Here is a 21,361-nt window from a genome sequence, read left to right as displayed (position 1 = left end):
AACAAAGGTTGGCTCATGAACCTATTATATTTCATTCTTAACTTTAGCACAGTATATTTTTTGCCAATCTTTGAAAATGTAGCATTATTTATAGTTGTCCAAGCTTTCTTATGTAAAGTTGATGTTTGCATTCCTTTTTTGGCCCCCTCATGTAATAAATGGATGAAATACTTCTCAATTGGAACAGGTCATTGAGCTACTTCATCACACTCATCATGACTTTCAATCAATCTATTTTTTTTTTTTTTTTTTTTTTACAATGTAACTCAATAAATATGTACAATTTTTTTTTAAAAAAAAATCAACTATTATAATTCATGAAAATCATGAATATTTTGATGTATTTTCCTCAATTGAATTGTGTTGATACTTATTGAATCGTTCAATATTGTTTGAAACAATATGATACAAAATCTAAATCTAAAATAATGATAGAAAATACAATTTTTTTTTCTTAAAAAAACTTGGATTCTATCAAATTTTCATTTTTTTCATTAACTACAAGATACGAATCACAAACAAATCTTCTAAAAACATTACTCAAATTCAACCAAAAAATATACTTAACACTCCAAACAATAATTGGATTTACAAACAAATTTTAAGAGTTTTCTAGGAACTTAAGAATGCAAATAAATATCGTAAATATTTGATTAAATTAAAAAATCAAAATCAACTCCAAAATAATTTTTTTTAAAACAAAGTCTCAAATCCACCCCACACAAATCTTTTAAAACATCTATTTGGGATTTGGATTTGAGAAGGTTGAACAATAAAAAGTTGTTTTCAAATTTTGGGCTTTTGAGTTAATGTTTTTGGATTTGATTTTCAGATTCGGGTTTTACCAAACATGTATTATCCATTTTATTCCTTATTTTTAAAAACATAAAATTGGATTTGGATCTTCTACCAAACGGGTCCTAAGATTTTTTCATAATTACTTGTTAGGAAGCTAACAAATAGAGGTGTTCATGGGTTAGGTTGGGTTAGATTGAAAGACTTTTTCGACTCAACCCAGTTGTTCGGGTTGTAAATTTTTTTTATTTAAAATTTTGTTCTACAAAGAAGCAAAACGTAAATATGTAAAGATCTAATTTAATTATTTTCATATATTGAATTAAGATTAACAACTCAATTTCAATTTATATAATGAAAATTTTATTTCGAAAGGTTGTTGCATAATAAATTATTCAAAAAATATTAGAATTAAATAAAATTAAAATCAATATATCTATAAATAATTGTGTTATAAGTAATAAAAAAATATATTTTAAAGTTAATAATAAATTTGGGTTGGTTTATGTTATATTAGGTGAACCCATAAACCAACTCAACCCATTAAATTTTCATTTTTTTAATCCAACCCAACCAAAATAAGTTGATAACCTAACCCAATCCACATGAGTTAGATTAGATTTATTGGTTTTTTTTTTAGTTATCGAATTTTTTAAACACTTCTACTAATAAATAATAGATGCTTCATTTGTCAAGATCCAAAAGTCAGCAATTAAAAAATGTAGGAAAAATGGGCGCTGACTAAAATTAAATAATCTTTTTTTCTCTAGAGAACAAGAAAAAAAACCCTGAATGTTCTTTTCTTCCAAAATAAATGAATTGACATAAAAATTGGTCGATTGATTAAATTCTAATAAGGGCATTTAAGGCGGCATATACACAAATTTCCATGAACTTTAATATATTTTTTTTCCGAGAAGAATTTTCTACGATTGTCTATTTTATTATTAAGGTCAATGAATTTTTAAGCGGTTTTCAAATATAAGAAAATGAATCAAAATATTTTTTTAAAAAAAATTTATAGATAGAAAAAGTGTTACAGAAATAGTAAAAGGTAAAACAATAGACTTTTATTAGTCTCTCTTAACCTCTATCAAAGAAAATTAAAATTTTGTTATTTTATGTAAATAATTTTTCTTATTTTTTATTTTTGAAAATCACCCGAATATTTACAAATAATAGAATATATCACAGCCTATCGTTTTTCCTAAATTTTATTAAATTAATTTTCATTTCCAAAGAAGGAAAAGTGTCTCAAAATATATAAATAATTTTTTTTATAACCATTTAATTTAAGCTTATAAACACGGTTTTTATCCACACATTTTTTTTTACTAGTCCTCTACTTATTTACTTTCAACTTATATTTTCAAAAAATTTGAGTCAAATTTTGTGACATTCTTATAGATACGATGAAAATGAGTGTATATCAATTACTGCTAAACTTGGCTCAATTTTAACAATAAATTATCATAATATGTGTGCATAGGGAATTGCATGTGATAAATTGGTTGGTTTTACTATACTAGTACTATTAAATCACTAGGTGGTTTAAATTAAAGGGGAAATTACTTGTTTTTTGTCCTTAACTTTAGTTTAATTTTTTTTGTCCTTCAGTTTAAAATATTATATTTTACTTCTTAAGTTTTGAGTTTAATTTTAATTTAGTCTTTAGGTTTTAGAATGTTACAAGTTTACTCTTGAAATTTAGATTTTGTTTCAATTTGGTCTATAAGTATCAAGACTTATATTTTTAACCTCAATTTTTCACTAAATACTCATATTTTTTCTTTGGTGTTAATGTCTACTAATTTATTTAAAAGAATTATAATTAATTAAGTTTTACTGTTTTTTCCAATCACTATTAAAATTAATTTTAAATTTTCATTATTTTAAATTAATTAATAGGCATTCATACCAAAATTAAAAGTGAAAGATCAAGATTAATAGTGTAAATCTTGAAATCTATGGACCAAATTGAAACAAAAACTCAAAACTTAAAGGATAAAAGTATAACATTTTGAAATCAAACTCGAAATTTAAGGATTTAAAATATAATATTCTGAAACCAAAAGACTAAATAGAAATTAGACTCGAAATCTAGAGACTAAAAGAGTAGTTTTTCTCCTAAATTAAATTAGTTAAAAGTATATGAATCTTGAACATTATACATTGAAATTAATATAGTACAACCAACTCATTATTTGACCTTCACAATATCTACTTTATACTAAATGTGTTTTTGTCTAATGTGGGACCAATTTAAAGAAAATATGTTATGTAACAACTATGGCTACATTTTGGAAGATTTAATAAGAGGATATTTGAATTGTTAAAATCATTTTTATCTTTAATTAATTTTAATGATTGAATCTCTGATTTAGTTTAATAATGTAAAAATTAAACATTAAAATGATTAAATAAAAATCATACTAAACAAATCATTTTTCACCAATATTTCTAAAATTATTCTCAAACATGGCACTCTTAATCTAAACTTACTAGATAATAGCAATTTGATTTTTTAAAATTGTGCACGTTTTGCATAATCAAATTTTTAAAAACTACCGTTTTTATGGTCCGTTTAGTAACTACTTCATTTTTTTTGTTTTTAGTTTTTTAAAATTAAGCATATTTTCTCTCCATTTCTTACAATTTGGTTCGCATATTTCTTAAGTACAATAGTTGAATTCTCAGCTAAATTTCAAAAACAAAAACAAAAATTTGAAAGTTACTTTTTTTTTTTTAGTTTTCAAAATATGGCTTGGTTTTTTAAACTATTGGTAAAAAGTCGATAACAAATAAAGAAATTTGAAGATGGAAGTAGTGTTTGTAGACTTAATTTTCAAAAACAAAAAATTGAAAATCAAATGGTTACTAAACAAAGTAAGACAACAAAATGAATAAACTCAAAAAGATAAAATTAGTATTTATAAATTTATTTTTTTTCAATAAAACAAAATAAAAACCCCAAATCTTTAAATAAAATTGAAACTCAACAAAATTTGAATGGAATGATATTAAAAAAAAAAAAAAAAAAAAAAAAGTTTGAGTTTGGGGAAGTCTATATATTATAGTTTGGACACATTAAAGAAATGTTTGAAAATTAGAATGAAAGAAAACTTCTATAAGTATGAGAAAATGAAAAACAAAATTATGGGACCCATTCCCTAATTCAATAGTACCTTAAAAAACTTGACTTTTCTCCAAACATCACAAAATATTTTATGAGCCTTTTGACTTATGTTCCCATGAAAACTTTTCTCCTTCAATGTTCTCACCAAACCAAAACAACCTTGTCTTTGCTTTATCCTCAAGCCTTGACTATTAGTCTTCCCATATAGAGAGGGTGTAAAGTTTGGGTTTCCATAATATATATCTCTCAACGCGTCGATGTTTTTTTTTATATATTGTCAAGTTTGACATTGATATTATAAATTTATTTAATATAATTTTCAATATATTATAAATAATAATATAGATAAATATGACAGATATTCATGTCTATTATAAGATTAAAATGACGAAATTAACCGTAGAGATTAGAGGGCATGCATTGGAGTCATATATATAGTTCGATGGATGAATATTATGTAGCATAATAATAGTGATGATCAAAATTATTATGTTTTAAAAGTTTGATGGCTTAAATAATTAGTTTCGTCGATAACTATTAGACACAAAATTGAAAGTTTAGGGTTTTTAAGTGTATATTTGATCTTTATTTTTTTAATGAAATAAGTCTACTACTATTTTCAATTCTTATTAGACATTTTTAAAATTCAAAGTCTTATTAAACACAAAATTTTAAATATTTTTTAAAATTTATATAATCTTTAAATTAATATAAACTCAAAAGTGTATAGACTAGGTTGAAATTTAACTTTAAAATTAATTATCCATCTAACAAAGTTTAATATCTAAAAGCTCTATTTTCTTTTTTTTTTCCTCAAAAGAAAATATCTATTTTTCAACCTTTTTTTAAATAGGTCCAAAAATATCATTATTAAAGGGCTATGAAAAATCCAGGAACAAAAAACCAAATAGCCATATAATATTATAAATGTTTTTTTCTTTCTTTTTTTGTATTTTCTCAAATATAAAAGAAAATTTTTCACCGACGGCAAATATGTTAAACTATTTACAGAAATAATAAAAAAAAATTAATAGATATTGATAGACTCCTATCAACGTTTATCAATATTAGACTTCTATCAGTTTCTATCACTGATAGACACCAATAAACTTCTATCAGTTTCTATAAAAAAAGATTAAAATTTTACTTTTTTTGTGTAAATAATTTTTCTATTTTTGAAAATCCTCCAATACAAAAAGCACATATTTTTGGAAAATTATTTCAAATGGTAAAACCACTGAAAATATTTATAAAATATAGTAAAATTTTAAAACTATCAATGATAGATGTTGATAAACTTCTATCAGTGTGTAACAATATCACTAATAGACATGAATTCTGTCTATCAATGTCTATCACCATCTATCATTTACCATTCTAAAATTTTGTTATGTTTTTGTAAATAGTTTGATTCAATTTTTTTTTATATTTAAAAACAACCCTATATTTTTCTAGGACAATATACCTTTAATTTTTTTTCTTGCAAAAAGAAAAAGAATATATATATATATATATATATATATAAATAAAATCCCCCACCACACGGCGTTTGTATTCTTCCATTTAAGCTCCTCATTTCACCCAGTCAACTGACCCATTTTTCCTTTAATAAAATCTGAATCAGTCCTTTCATTTTCATTTTCATTTTAACAAGTTGTCAAATGTTCATATTTTTATTTATATTTACATGCAAAATTAAATTGTGTTAATCAACAATTGTAATGAGCCTTTGAGACTTTGAACCGATAGATTTTGGATTTTGATAATATGTTTACTCTAATTAAATTCAATCTAATTAATCATGTAAGCTTCGTTTGAGAATATTGAGAATATGTTTATTATTATTTTTTATTTAGTATATTAGGGATGAGAATATTCAAACTACAGACCTCTTGGACTAATTATGTATGCCAGTTGATCCAAGAAATCTAAAATGTGGAGAATTCAAAAGGTTTCTGCTCACACACCTTACTGAAAGTTATGTCGTCAAATACTTAATAGTTATCCGACCTCTTGAAATAGTTATGTCGTCAAATACTGAAAGTTTCTACCCATGCAAATCGCTTGGACAGAAACTAAAACAAGAATCGACAGAAACTCAAAACAATGTGTTCCATTTAGCCCATCTAACTTTCTGCTCCCACATATCTTTTTGTCTGCAAAAATGAAGTTGAGCCATGTCTAGTAAATACGTTAACTTGTCGATATTTTTGTTGCGTTGACATAAATAAACATCTCCACACCCTAAAATTATTGTAGGGAAAGTAGTTACTTTTTAAATTTAAATATAAAATTACTTTCAATTCTAAGTTAATTTGCATAAAAAACAGTGATTAATTACAATGTTCAATTTTAAAATATCATATTTAAATTTAGAAATTGAAGTCCAAATTATAATTAGTTTACGTTGTGCATAGAGTTGAGCTACTAAGCTGAGTAGCTGTTGGGGAACTCAGTAGAAGCTATTTTCTAGTCTTTGAATTTCAAAAAAGTTTAATTTAATTTTTATCTCATAAAAAGATTAGACTTTCGATTTTGTATTCAATAGGTCCACTATATACGAGACATCTTTTAAAGTTTAAGAATATATTTGATACAAAAATAATATATAGCTTGGAGACCTATTAAATATTATATTGAACGTCCATGCTTATTAGACACGATGAAAATCATGAGACCAAACTTGAAATAGGACCAAAATTAAAAATTGGACATTAACTAATAAATTGTAATAATAATAGTATTATTAAGTTTACATTTTGATATAGTAGCTTCTTTTTGTCATTTTTGTACTCAATTGATTTAATTGAAAATTAATTACCTATTAGGTAACCCAAGAAAAATAAATAAATAAATATTTATATATATAACAAAAAACCAATATCATATCCCGACGAAAAGAACACGAATACAAATTCAAATTGCATGGATAGAAATATACTTTTGCTAATGTAATACTTTGATTTTTCTCTTTCAAGTTTACAATTTTTGATCGAATCTCAATTCTTTTTATTAGATCAAATGTTCATTTAAATTGAATAGACTCAGATATCATATTTGATAGTACGAAGTTTTAGCTCAAAATTAATTGACAGTCGTTTATCTTTAAAAAAAAAATTGTGAGAAAGTGGGATTGACCACTAAAAATATTTTCTAATTTGTCTAATTCTAAGTTAGAGCACTTTTTACCCTATTAAATTGAATATAAGTTGAAAATTTGAGCAGAAGGCGACAAAATAATAATAATAATAAAGTAACAAAATTTTGTTTTTGTTTTTGTTTTTGTGTTTTTTGTTTTTTTCTCCTGAATATTAATTAATTTTAATTTTCCACACGTCTTTTCAGACCCCATATTTGTTCCAATAATTAATCCCCCAAATTACGTATCTCACTACGTCACTAAATTAACACAAATTTGGAGTAGTCAATTTACTATTTAATTTCGTTAAAAAACTACTATTTAATAGACAAAATAAAAACAGTAAAAAGAAAATTCATCTGTAAAAAAAAAAAAAAAAACCCAACATAATAGTTCTAATTAAGTTAAAAATATTAATTTTGTTCAATAAATTTTAAATTTCATTTTTCAGAATTATTTTTTTTATCAAATTCAGTTAAATAATACTAATTTTCATATAATAAAGTACTCTACGTGAAAATATTTCTAAAATTTAAAGTCGAAAAGCTCGAAGGCTATTTTTTTTTTAAAAAAAAAAAACAATGAAAAACGAATTTCTTTAGAAAAAAAAAGGAGAAAAAGTAAATTCCTTTTTTAGTTTAATAATTGTTGAGCTAAAACTTCTATTACCTACTTTTTGAAATGGCTTGAATTTGTAAATAATAATAAAAAAGGTTTGAGTGCCCAAACATGTCAACAAAATAATAACATAATGATATATAAACATTTTTGTTAACAAATTTTAACAAAATTCTTTATCAAGTGGTTTAATTGAGAATTGCCTTAAAACATGAGAGATAATTTAATGTATTTAACTGATTGAAAGTTTTTTTTTTTTTTTTTTAAAAAAAAAAAACTTAAAAAAAGTAAGAAAGATAATATATGAAAGAATTTTGTTATAATGCATTTTGATTTTCCAACTTTAATGTAACACTAATTTACTCTTTATATTTTAGTTTATAACAATTTGACCATTTTATTTTTAATTTTTGTCACAATTTAATCATTGAAATTTAGTATGTAATAACTTAATATATGAAAAAAAATGAGTATAGTTCAACTTTGTTTGTAATATCAACTTCGAAGTCAAAAAGTTCAATTCTCCTACCCTGCACATTGTAATATGTGTGTGTTTTCTTTCTAAACTTTGTAATGAATTATTATTACCATCAAAATTAAATTGTAACATATTAAAATTTAAGGAGTAGATTGTTGTAAATTTTAAAATAGTATTTATGGTATTGAATTTATGTGGACATCTCCACCTTTCATTTGATATTAAAATGAGGGGTGAATAAAAAATTACACTATACCATTAAAAAAATCTATTAAACATAAAAATAAGCAACAAAATAACAACAATTAAAATAATTTAATTATTTCTTCAAAAATATCCATCTACATAAACAATTTTTCTTATTTTAAACGACATTTCTATAAAATTGAACTCTGATAATATAAACCGACATTGACATTTTAAACCATGGTAGTATTGTATTACAAAGTAAAGCTTACTTTTGAGTGACAAAAGAAAAAAGACAAATCGCAAAAATCACTCTTAAAGTATGGTTGTAGTTATAATTATACCCGTAAACTATCAATTGTAAAAATTGAACCATCAAACTTATACAAATGTTGCAATTGAACTCTCAAACTTACATAATAGTATAAATTATACCAATTATATAAGTTGGAGTGTTCAAGTTTTATCATTTAAGAGTCAAATTCCTAGAATTATCACAAGTTTGAGAGTTTAATTTTAACACGTGTTTAAGTTTGAGACCTCAATTTTTATAATTGAAAGATTGAGGGTATAATTACAACCCCAACTATGTTTTATGGAGAAATTATTTTAAATGACAAAATTATTAAAAATATTTATAAATAATAGAAAAATATCACAGACTATTTGTGATGGATCGCAATATTATATCTAACCGTGTAGATAATAGTCTATCACAGTGTATTACCAATTGATTGTGATATTTTTCTATTATTAATAAATATTTTAGTTCATGTTTGTGAGAGAAAAAAAAAGTGGAGATATAAAAATTGGGAAAGAGGAGTTTGTGCAAGCTGGCATTGGATTTTGAGTTTTCAATGGTCAAACAGTGAGTCAATCCATACGTTTATGCCCTTTGTATTCAATCTTTGTTTCTATATTCTTCAAATTTCAATTCCCAATTCCCAATTTCTCTCTCTCAGTTAATTATCATATCCAGTTTTGATTCTATCATTTCTTCAACTTTCCTCTAAGTTTCTTGTTTTCGATTCGATTCCATTCGATTCCGCCTGTTTTTCGCTGTTTCTAACTCCATGGCCTAGACGAGCATGACGAAATCCAAGAGTTTGATGCACAACATCATGAGACAATTCAGATTCGGTTCCTCAAGAGGTACCTTCTTCTTCTTTGTCTAATTAGGGCAAATCGTTCTCCGTTTTCTTCTGATACTAATTTGATGAATTTGGTTTGATTAGACAGGCAGGGCGAGGATGATTTGGAGGAGATTGCAGCTAAGGAACAGAAGGTTATTCAATTTGAAACATTAGTTGAAGCTACCAACAATTTTCACCAGAATAACAAGCTTGGCGAAGGCGGATTTGGTCCAGTTTACAAGGTTAGATCCAATTCTAATTCAACACACTGCTAAATTTGTGTTCTGACCGTCAAAACTCTTCTTTTTGTTTTCTTTTGTTTTTTCTTCCTTATTTTATTTCATCGAAATTGTCGCAGTTAACAAGGATTTAGACTAACTGGAAATATTTAATTAATCTTGCTGTTAATTATATCTGTTTTGGCAGCTTCTTTTTTTTCGTTGCTTGTGCTTAACTTTTCTACCTAAATTCGCGCTATCAACTTGGGTTACTGAATATTTGCCTCTTCACTTGTGGAATTCGGAAGAACATAATTACTATATCAAGAATCAGTCTAAATACGTGCTTTAGCCCTTAATCTTTTTTGGGTTTTTTTTTTTTTCCCAATTTAGTCATTGTTGTTGTTTTTTTTACAGTTTAGTCCCTCACATTTCAAGAATTTTCAGTTATACCCTTTATTGGTCAATGTTAAATTGGTTAAAGACATACTTTAAATGATGTTTAGTGAGTTTGCATAAATTTAGGAGAGGAGTTAAGCGACTCTTAATATAGGAAAGCTTCTGATTCGTCTTCCAAATTTGTAAGAAATTGGCATAAATCTCAACTTTTGTTTAGTTTCTCCTTAAATTTCTGTGTACTCACAAAGTATTATGTTTGGTAAGTACATCATCATCCAACTTTAACATTCAGAATGAACGTGATACAACTGAAAAATGTTAAATTGCAAGAAATTGAAAATTTTAAAACTGTAAGACTGAAATTGAGGAAAATACCCAAAATATTGGGGAATAAAATGTATATTATATTTAGCTAATGTGAAATTGTAAGAGCCTAATGTTATAGACTTTTGTTTTTTACATATGCAGAAAGAATCGTAGTTCTTTAAAATTGTTTTACACAGCTACATACAAAAATGGATTACTTGCATGATGAGGATTTTGTTTTTAGTTTTCTGTTTTGAAATCTATGCTCGTTTCCTCCTAACTGTCATACTATGGTTTTCACATTTTTTGATGAAAAAATTTAATTCTTAGTCAAATTCTAAAAACAATAAGTTTTCGAAAACTACTTTTTTAAATTTTTAAACTTTTGGTTTGGTTTTTGAAAACGTTGGTAGAAAGAGGATAACAATACACAAAAACTTATAGTTGTAAGTAGTGTTTATAAGCTTAATTTTCAAAAACAAAAAAAATTACAAACTAAGATCTCGTTAGATAACGATTTCGTTTTAGTTTTCTATTTCTGCAATTTATGTTTGTTCTCTCTTAATTTTTCAACTATAGTTTTCACTTTTGTTAAAAAAATACTTGAATTCCTAATCAACTTCTAAAAACAAAAACAAGTTGGTAAAGACTACGTTTTTTAGTTTTCAAAATTTGGTCTGGTTTTTTAAAACATAACTAGAAAGTGGATAACAAAACTTAGAACTTATGAGTAAAAGTAGTGAATGTAAGTATTTGCACAATTGAATACGGCCTCCATGGTATATGCACAATTGAGCACTTGCTTTTATTCTTGATTATCATTCATATTCTTTAAATTTTGTAAAGTATATGTAGAAGTTCTTTTCATGGTAAGTGCTATTCCAAGGTTAATTCAATTGATGACAACTCTAAAGATTCAATGTCCAAGCTTGTTATTGTTTTGAAAAATGGAGCGCAATTATTCAACTTCCTTTTCTAGTAACATCTAAGTTTCTTTTACTTACCGTCATTTGTAGGGGAAGTTAAAGGATGGAAGAGTGATTGCAGTTAAGAAGTTGTCGCATTATTCAAAACAAGGAAGAAAAGAGTTTATGACTGAGGCTAAATTGTTGGCTCGTGTGCAGCACAGAAATGTCGTCAATTTGTTGGGATACTGTGTGCATGGTTCAGAGAAACTACTGGTTTACGAATATGTCACAAATGAGAGTCTTGACAAGCTTCTCTTCAGTAAGTGACGCTTGGAAATTATGTTTCTTCTTTCTTCCATGGAAGATTGAACTAATATACCCTGTCATCGATAGAAATATTTGGGCTCTTCATTTTCCGAGTGTATTTTGTCAAGTACCTAAGTTTGTTTGTTCAAATTTAACCTTTTTTTTTCTCGGAGTACCATTGAATTTTCCCTCTAATTGCTCTCTGGCTTGAAGACGTGCAAACACAAAAGAGCTCCCATTCCTGTCCGTTTTCATTCATTTGCATTGATAATAATACAAGTTGATATTATTGTGTAATTTGAATAGATTAACTCACTACATCTTTATATTACTAATACTGGTCCATACTATCCATTCATTATTACCATTTTTCTTCATGTGTTTAGCAGTCGACAAGTCAAAATGTTGTCATCCTGTGTATTTATATATACATACATACATATATATATATATATATATATATACACACATATATATATGAACAGCCTGAAGCTTTAGGGATGAGGGATCCCTAAGCCTAATGGGGAGAAGTGATTGAGCTAGATAAACTGATGGTAAAAGTCTCATCGAAATTCCAAATTTTAGTTGGACTTGAACTCCTCACATTAAATACGTTACAGAGGTCTTAAAACTAGTCTCAACAAAACATTCATCTGATCGATCTTTCTTCTTTCAACTCCATGCTATTATTTTTGTTGTTAATATGATGCTTGATCTTCGAAGGACTGGAAGTGATAATAGTTCCTTTTTTGTTGTTATAGCAGAATCCTGCAGACGAGGAGATCTTGATTGGAAGAGGAGGTATGACATAATCTTTGGCATAGCACGAGGTCTGCAATATCTTCATGTGGACTCACATAATGTCATTATCCATCGTGACATAAAGGCTAGTAACATCTTGTTGGATGATAAATGGGTCCCTAAGATTGCCGATTTTGGGATGGCTCGTCTCTTCCCTGAAGATCAAACTCACGTCAATACTCGTGTTGCCGGTACAAAGTAAGTTTCTTTGCTCTGCTCTTTGCAACAACCTGTCAAATTTCTGAATCCAAACTGGAGCCCTTCACTAATTTTCTTCTTCCATGTATGAATAGTGGATATATGGCTCCCGAATATGTAATGCACGGGCATCTATCAGCCAAGGCAGACATTTTTAGCTTTGGTGTTTTGGTTTTGGAACTTATAAGCGGCCAGCGAAATTCGTCATTTAGTTCATTTATGGACGCCGAGAATCTACTTGATTGGGTATGGTTTATTTTATTGCAATACCTAATTGTAATGAAGATCATGATACAATCAGTGCAATAGAAGTAAACAAGTCATAGATGAAGAATCCACTGACTGGGCAATATTTTAACTTCCATAGTTAGTCATTTAAAGGACCACGTATGAGAATCTGAACACGAGTCGTCAGTGAACTCTGTAGTTTATATTTTGGTCTTAGCTTAGTGAATCAAACTCTCGATTGATCTCAGTTTATATATTATATCATAGAAGTCGACTAACTACCCATAGAAATGTAAGCGAAACAACTCCATGGAAACTTGGTCATATTTACACTAACAAATTTATTTAGGTCCATTTGATAGCTTATAAATACTACTTTCATCTATAAGTTTCTATATTTTTTATCTACTTTCTACTAATATTTTAAAAAACCAAACTAAATTTTGAAAGAAAAGAAAGTAGTTTTTGTTTTTAAAATTTGATTAATAATTTAATTGTTCTTCGAAGGCAGAAAACTAAAAGTGAAATAGTTGTCAACCGGGACCTTAATGTCAAAGAATTATTTAGAAAATGCTCTCTTTTGCATCGTCTTAGAACGACTAAAAGGCGAAAGAAAATATGGTTTTTGAAACAGAAATTTATAAATTATAAATTGTAAGGTCTTACCGAAGTTATGGATTTTGCTGCAGGCTTACAAGCTATACAAGAAGGGCAGGAGCTTGGAGATCATGGACCCAACATTAGCTTCATCAGCTGTTCCTGACCAAGTTACAATGTGCATTCAGATAGGATTGCTATGCACACAAGGTGATCCAAACCTACGGCCGACTATGCCACGTATAGTTTTAATCCTTTCAAAGAGACCTGGTAATTTGGAGGAACCAATGAGACCAGGAATACCTGGTTCTCGGTATAGAAGACCTCGTAGGACAAGTGCATCGTCCTCCAATGCTGGTGTGTCTGGAACTTCTGGTTCATCCGACTCCTATGCTCTTACAAGCAATACTACTGGGACTATAACTGCTACCGCAACCGCAACCGCAAATGAAGTTGCTTCTGGCTCTTCTTCAATTAGTCGAGGATACGATACTCATGGGAAACGTCCGATAGAAGGTTAGACCCCATTTCTAATAGGATCATTCTTTTTGTTCATAAGTTTTTGTATCCTTAGTTACATTAGGATGTAAATGTTGAGGTGGAAAGTTTCTGGTCAAAGTAGTTGGATGGATTCAATTCAATTTCTTATCACATTTTTTGTACAGTAAGTTAGCAGTTTTAGGTTCAATCCCCAATGTAAAAAGAATTTAAATAAATAAATCTGTACATCTGCAGTAATGTATTTTCAGCAAAAACAGTTTAGTTATCACTAGTTTGATGCTAGTTTTAATTTGGCCAATTGTATTATATTTAAATCTTCCGAAGAATATATATATATATATATATGCAAGCCATTACTTGTCAGCCAATCCATATCAGCCTAGTTATCATATTGTTAGATAAAATTAAGTCGTGTACCATTTAAAAGTATCCTCCAAATCCGGATGATTAAAGTGTCATTTTTGAAATGTGAGATACCTAATAAACATCAATCTCAAACTCATGGAATCAAAAGTACATTTGCCCTTTTTTTTCTCTTTAATTATGTACATTTCTTTTTCCTTTATCGTTTTTGTTCCCATTTCTTTACAATTTTTCTTCATCATTTTCAAACTTCAAAATGAATGATCAATGTACAATTTACGATTTTCAGTTTATGTTTCATGATATATACACAAGTATATGTAAATAATACATGTATGCTATATATTTATATATATACACATTTAGAACAAGTACAAATTTTAGGTTATTCTGTTTGTTTTTAAAAAAATATAATTAAGTTAATAATTTGTTTTTTAGGTGATATAAACCTCATATTTTTATATCATACTAATTCTAACATGTTAGTTATCGTAGTTTGTAACTGTTACATAAAACATGACTGCTGCGTAATTTATCTAAGTTGTTAATATTATATTTTATCTTCATTTAGACATATTCCACCTATTTTGTCATATACCTTTGTAGAGGTGTTCATGGGTTGGGTTGGGTTGGGTTGAGATTGAAAGACTTTTTAGACCCAACCCAATTTCAACCCAATCCAATTGTTCGGATTCTAAATTTCTTCAACCCAAATAACCCTTATTAAAAAATGAATCCAACCCAACCGGATTGGTTCGGATTAATCGGGTCATTTATTTAAAATTTTGTTCTAAAAAGAAGTAAAACGTAAATATGTGAAAACCTAATTTATATATTGAATTAAGATTAATAACTCATCTTCAATTTATATAGTGAAAATTTTCTTTCTAAAGTGTAAAGAAACTACTTTTAAGAGTTGTTGAAGAATAAATTATTAAAAAAATATTGAAATTAAATAAAATTGAAATCAATATATGTATAAATAATTGTATTATAAGTAATAAAAAAATATTTTAAAATTAATAATAAATTTGGATTGGTTCGGGTTGGTTTGAGTTATATTAGGTGAACCCATGAACCAACCCAATCCATAAAATTTTCATTTATTTGAACCCAACCCAAACCGCACGGATTGGGTTGGGTTGATCGGCTTTTTCAGGTCATCGAGTTTTTTGAACACCCCTATACCTTTGTATATTTAGTTACTTGCAAATATATACTCGGTATATTTGTTCATCATCATCATGTCCTTTACAAAAATATTTAAGTTATATATACTTTCCAAAAAAAAAAAGAAGAAAAAGCCTACCATATACCCTATTGATGTTACTGCATAACATATTATTTTCAGAATCCTACCAAAAAAGAAGAGAACGAATAGAGAAAAATAATCAGGCCTTCTTCCATCTTCCTTTCACATTTAGTCGTCTCACCTGTCTTCTCCATCTCCGACGAACCTCGACGACACCGATGACTCTTCTTGTGGCACCTCGGGTGAGCAAACCCTAAACACGTCAATATTTGGTCGTTTCTGAACTTTGAATGCTAATATACTACTTTAAAAGATACTACAAGTAGAAATCATTTGCTTCTTCGAACATATATGAGGTATATATGAAACGTTGAGAGGAAGAAGCCCTCATCGTCGATGAAAAATGCAAAATCTCTATAACCTCAACCAAACATTTGAAATTTTTGGGTTGGAGAAGGTATAGATTTTGAAAGATGTTTTTGATAGAGTGGATGAAGAATGACGATTTTAGGAAATGCAACATAAAGGCATACACACTAGGAAGTACAAATACTTCTAATTGTGTAGATAATCAGTATTAGATACAGATATATCCAGATACGTGTCTGATTATTTTTTTTTTTACAAAAAAAAAAAGAAAAAAATCAGATAGAGTATCCTTCTTCCAAATATGTGAATGGAATACATTGGATCATTTTTTTTTTCAAATTTAAGCCAAACCACTTAAAAAACCCAAAGAACAACTAATTTTATTCAAAAATCCACTTAAATCTAGCCATTCAATACAAAATAAATTAAAAATAAAATAATAAAAATAGAAAAGGTAAAAGAAAAAAAACCCTAATAGTGATTAGAACTTCATTCTCTTCTCTCTCACTATTTAAATCATTATTCACACACCCCTCCCCTTTCGTATCCTTAACGTCACTTCATCTCCTACTTCTCTATTGTCTGCTCTAGTCGCTCAACCACTACTCTACGCTGCTGAATTTTTTTTCACTCTCTTCTTAAATCTACTTTAATCTAACTTAAAATGAGTATCTTAATTATTTTAGAAATTGACGTTACATGTATTCTTTATCTAATTCATCGTATAGATCTTCCATCGTGATTTTAGGTTAGTTTAAATCTAAATAGAGTTAGTAGATCTTTTTCTTTCTAATATATTGCATACCTAATTGAGGATATTTTAATCAGATTAATATTTATAGAATCCGTTAATTTTTACTGATGGAACATTTTTCAAATAAAAAATCCATTTGAACTTTTTTCAAAACCACCTAATAAATATGGTCATTCCCTCGCATTCTTTATTATTTGCTATAGTAGTTTACTTGAAATTAAATTACAAATCGATCCTTGAATTTATATTTGTGATTAAAAGTATCTATCTTTATCCATGATGACATTGCTTGAAACCCTTGGGTACATGGCTTCTTTTTTCTTTTATTTTCTTAATAATAATTTATTTGATTTATTTATTTTTTTGGGTTCCAAATTTCATTGTGAGGCTGTCATTCAATTGGGCCATGTAAACTCGTTTTCTGGAAAAGCTTTAATGTATTGGACAAATGTGTTGATCAAGATATGGATGATTTGGCAAGAGAGAAATCAAATAGTCTTCCAAGAGAAATTTTAAATGTCGAATAGGTTCTTGAACTTTCAATTTGTGACTAATAAGTATATGAGACACTTTTGAGATACTTTTGTAAACTTCAAATATTTATTAGACACAAAATTAAAAACTCATGGAACTATTTTGACACAAACCGAAAATTTTAACTTTACCTTATTACATGAGAAGTTCATTAAGAAATGGAGTGTTGAATGGTAGCTTAATGATCCCAGAAGCCACAAGAAGTGACAATGCCCAAATTGGAAGAACCCATTGAAATGTAAACAGCAGGAACCATTTTCCTGCAAATTAAAATCAAACAAATCAAATATGACAAAATAAATGTCCTCTTTGATGGGGTAGCCAAGCAACGTGGGAACTTGGAAATAAGTTAGCTTAATCACTTGATGTAGTACTAGATTAATGAACTATGCAAATATATGAAAATATATTTATTTATTTTATCTTTTCTAATGTCCCCATGAACTACTAAATAAAGGAGTCATTTGTCTCCCTCCTTTCTAAGAGTAAGTTATTTAAGAGACCGAGACCACCTTCTTCACTTGTGTGCTCTTATGTTTTGTTCGTGAACCCATCACTTCATGTCTGGCAAGATGTTATCTCTAGGTCAACCTATATTGCAACAACATTGGCTCCATTCATCCAATTTACAAGAAAAATAAAAGGAAAATAAATTTGAAATCAAAATTCCTTCGAATGATGTGGATGAGAAAAGAGATCACTTGGCTAAATGGGAGAATGAGAAGCAGTTATCAGATTTCAAAACAAAAAAGATTTGTGCCTGGACAATTCAGTTAGTAAGAGTATGGCTCTTTTGGATATGTAGTTTTGAGAATTTTCCTTCCATAGTTCCATTTAACTACTAGTGAGATCTTCACAAATGATATGATATTGTCCACTTCAGCCCTAAGCCCTCGTAACTTTGTTTTTTGTTTCACCCCAAAGGCCTCTACCAAAGGAGATGTTCTCCCTTACTTGTATATCCACGCTTTTCTCTTTCCTAGGCAATGTGAGACTACGATCACACTCCCAACAATCCTCTTCATGAACAAAGAACCATATAATCTACCCTCAAATAGTCCTCGGCTAAATAAGAGTTTACTCTTATCCAAGCTAGCACTTCTCTTCTTTTTGGAGAACATCAAACAAGGCTATGTCTAGAACACGATTCTAATACCACTAGTTACAGTAAATAGAACTCGAAATATCTTTATAATAGTCTGACATTGTCCACCATATGCTCTCAAGAGATTTGTTTTTGGTTTTACCCAGAAGACCTCATACCAATAAAGATGTTGTCTCTCATTTATATATGCATGATTTTTCTCTTTCCTAGCCCACACTACCAGCACTATTAGATCACCAATCCCAGCCAACACAGTAAATGGATGGCTCTATTGGTTCACCAACAAGATGGATGACAAGCCATGGAAAACTCCACTAACACAATGTTTATTTCACATCCTTACACAAGAGACTGAAATAATATAATTTGAAAACAAATTTTACCTTTGTTGGTGAAAAGAGTTTGTTTGCTTAGACATGAGGTTCAATTATTGAGGCCAAAAGCATCAAATGTTTATGTAATGATAATTAACTGTTTAAAGTGGTTTTAAGAGAATGAATTCCCTTATATATGGATGTGGCTTTTTCTAATTTGTTCACTTGTATAAACCATCACAGTCATGGAAACTCATCTAAGTTGGTTTGGTGATTTGTTATAAATAGAGTGAGTGAGAAAGGACGAAGGTAGGCACTGATTCAATAGGTTTAGGCTTGAGCGATCTGAAGGGAGCAAGAGTCCAAGTATCTCAAATGACTTGGTTTATCTTGTAGTTTTTTACATTTTACATTTCAGTATCATTTTGGTTTTGTTCGAGTTTTACCATAATCCCCCATATTTTTATTCTTAGCATTTGAAACCTTAAAATTCTTGTTTTGTGTTTCCAGTCTCCCTGTTGATAAATGATAATCCCATATTAAAATGAGATGAGGAATTATTGTGAAGGAAACAAAAATAAACAAACACATGATGGGGCAACCTGCCAAAATAATATGAATGAAGAAATTAGAGCTAATCACTCTCAAGACAACAAGTTTTGAGGGGAAACGGTTGGATTTTGACAAAATATTAAAAGAGTAATTGTCATGCATCTGAAAGGTTCGAGAAAGTGATGGACTCCAAGAAGTATAAAAAGAGCCTATTCCTTTGGTTTATAATCACCCCAATTTGAAGCATTTTAAACTTGGTATACTAGCTCGGTTATGTGAGTGGTATAATGCTTTGAGAGAGTGGTCTCGTAATTGGGGTTGGGAAGAGATTTATATGCGATTATAATAATTCTTTGCCGAATAAAATATTTCTGGTTTGTGGCTTTTTCTTCGATTTGAAGTTTTTCCATAATAATTCTTGTCGGCATTATTTTTCTCTGCTGATTTCTGTTGTAGTGGGAGGTTTTTCCCAACGAAAACAATCAATGAATTCTATAAGTAATATCATTTGTCACAGTCAAACATCAAGAAGTTAAAGAGAAAGACAGAAAAATGGTTACCCGAAGCTTGAAATTTGGTTTCAGTTTGATTAGTTACCCATTCCCCTGTCTCACGAAGCTTCTTCATGACTGGCCCTTCATATTTTCCCGTAAAACTCATCAAAAACATGTCAAATGCAGCCTTCCTATCTTCTTCCAAATCCCTGAGAATCAACATCTCCAATTTCAGCACAATAAAATCAACAAGAACACTCGATCAAAATCAAAAGTATTGAGAGATAAATGGAACTCTGAGACTTGCCTAGGGTCGGCATCTCTGAACCTTCCGCCACCAATAGCACGTTCGATTTCAATAACGGAGGGCCGACGAGGTTTCGGAAGCCGCCGCCGTAGCCGTGGATTGTTGATGGGAATGGTCTCGGCGGCCCCGTTAGTTTTGGGAGGAGGAGAGTGAGAGTCGTCTTTGGGATTGAGTGAAGCGAGAACCACATTTTTGGTTAACGAAATGCTGAAGAAGGAAGCCATTGCTATTCCAGAGATAAGAAAGTTATTAAAAATGACTAGTGATTTTGTGACAATTTAATCCTAAATTTTAATAAATAACGATTTAATTCTTATATTTTACAATTTATAACGATTTTGTTTGTATCATGAAAGTTATTATTATGATTAAATGAAATTTCTTACACTAGATAGATAGATTGATAAACTGATCGAGAATGAAATTTATATATAAACTATAAAACTAAGTTGTTACCGAATAAAAATTGACACATCATTTTAATGAATTTTTTTATCATATGGACATGCTACACATTTCAAATTATAGGATTAAATTGTTATAAATTTGAGAGTACAAGAACTAAATCATTAACGATTAAAGTTTAGAAACTAATTTGTTACATTATAAATTTAGAGACCAAAAGTATTTTTAAACCTTTCATTTTTCATTATAAACTTTCAATTTAATTAAATTTGACTTTATATCTATATCTATATACTATCTAAAAAGGATTATGAGATGAAACTTTTGATTTTAATTTCAAATTAAAATGATTAAATAAAAAAAAATCTGATTTTTTACATTATATCTCTAAAATTTCGAATTCGGAAAAAATTAAAAAAAAAATCACATTTTATCTCTAAAATCTCACATTCACATTAAATAAAAGAAAAAAAAATCACTTCTTATCTATAAAATCTCAATTTCACATTAAAATAAGGGAAAAAAACACACATTTTATTTCTAATAATCTTTCTATAACTCACGTTAATATAATTTGATTGAAAATAAAATAAAATTATGATTTGAAATCAAAATTTTATTGAATCCAACCTCTCTCCCATTTCTTTATTAGTATTATTTTTTAATTTTGTTAACCCGCTCTTTCCAACTCTTTTGCTTTCATCTTTTTTTTTTCCAGAAATTTTATCACATTGAAAGAAATAGTGTATTTACATTGCAATAAACACTTTACAGAAATGAGGTTCCTCTTAAGTCTAGGAACAATATATACATCATTCAAAACTAGAAACCTATACTATAAAGTTAACTGGAGCCCTCCCACTAACACAGCTGAGACGACGTGTCCGGTGCCTACTCGCATCGTCATCTCACCAGCCTCCAACTATCGCCAGGATCTAATCCCCTGAAAAGAAGAACAAATGTGA

General features: G+C 28.4%; 2 protein-coding genes across 3 annotated transcripts; one reads left to right on the top strand and one right to left on the bottom strand.

Moving 5' to 3' along the window:
* The first annotated feature begins 9,130 nt into the window (after positions 1-9,130).
* On the top strand, positions 9,131-14,201 carry LOC120082156 (Protein kinase superfamily protein). 2 transcript variants are annotated; one of them, XM_039037405.2, is made up of 6 exons: positions 9,131-9,504; positions 9,588-9,727; positions 11,425-11,635; positions 12,387-12,621; positions 12,717-12,867; positions 13,539-14,201. In XM_039037405.2, the coding sequence occupies exons 1-6, from the start codon at positions 9,441-9,443 to the stop codon at positions 13,965-13,967; spliced, it is 1,230 nt and encodes a 409-aa protein (XP_038893333.2). In that variant the 5' UTR covers positions 9,131-9,440; the 3' UTR covers positions 13,968-14,201. The 2 variants fall into 2 exon arrangements, with proteins under 2 accessions (XP_038893333.2, XP_038893332.2); XM_039037404.2 differs by having other exon boundaries at positions 9,183-9,504; positions 12,384-12,621.
* A 1,311-nt stretch (positions 14,202-15,512) lies between these two features.
* On the bottom strand, positions 15,513-20,569 carry CRR3 (chlororespiratory reduction 3). The gene is made up of 4 exons (XM_039037396.2): positions 19,992-20,569; positions 19,751-19,893; positions 17,351-17,479; positions 15,513-15,815 (listed from the first exon to the last, which is right to left on the bottom strand). The coding sequence occupies exons 1-3, from the start codon at positions 20,213-20,215 to the stop codon at positions 17,355-17,357; spliced, it is 492 nt and encodes a 163-aa protein (XP_038893324.1). The 5' UTR covers positions 20,216-20,569; the 3' UTR covers positions 15,513-15,815; positions 17,351-17,354.
* Between the last annotated feature and the right edge of the window lie 792 nt (positions 20,570-21,361).

This window comes from Benincasa hispida, chromosome 7 (genome assembly GCF_027475165.1).
Source record: "Benincasa hispida cultivar pf3 chromosome 7, pf3_genome.v1.1, whole genome shotgun sequence".
NCBI lineage: Eukaryota > Viridiplantae > Streptophyta > Magnoliopsida > Cucurbitales > Cucurbitaceae > Benincasa > Benincasa hispida.
This window is presented reverse-complemented; position numbering and strand designations above follow the sequence as displayed.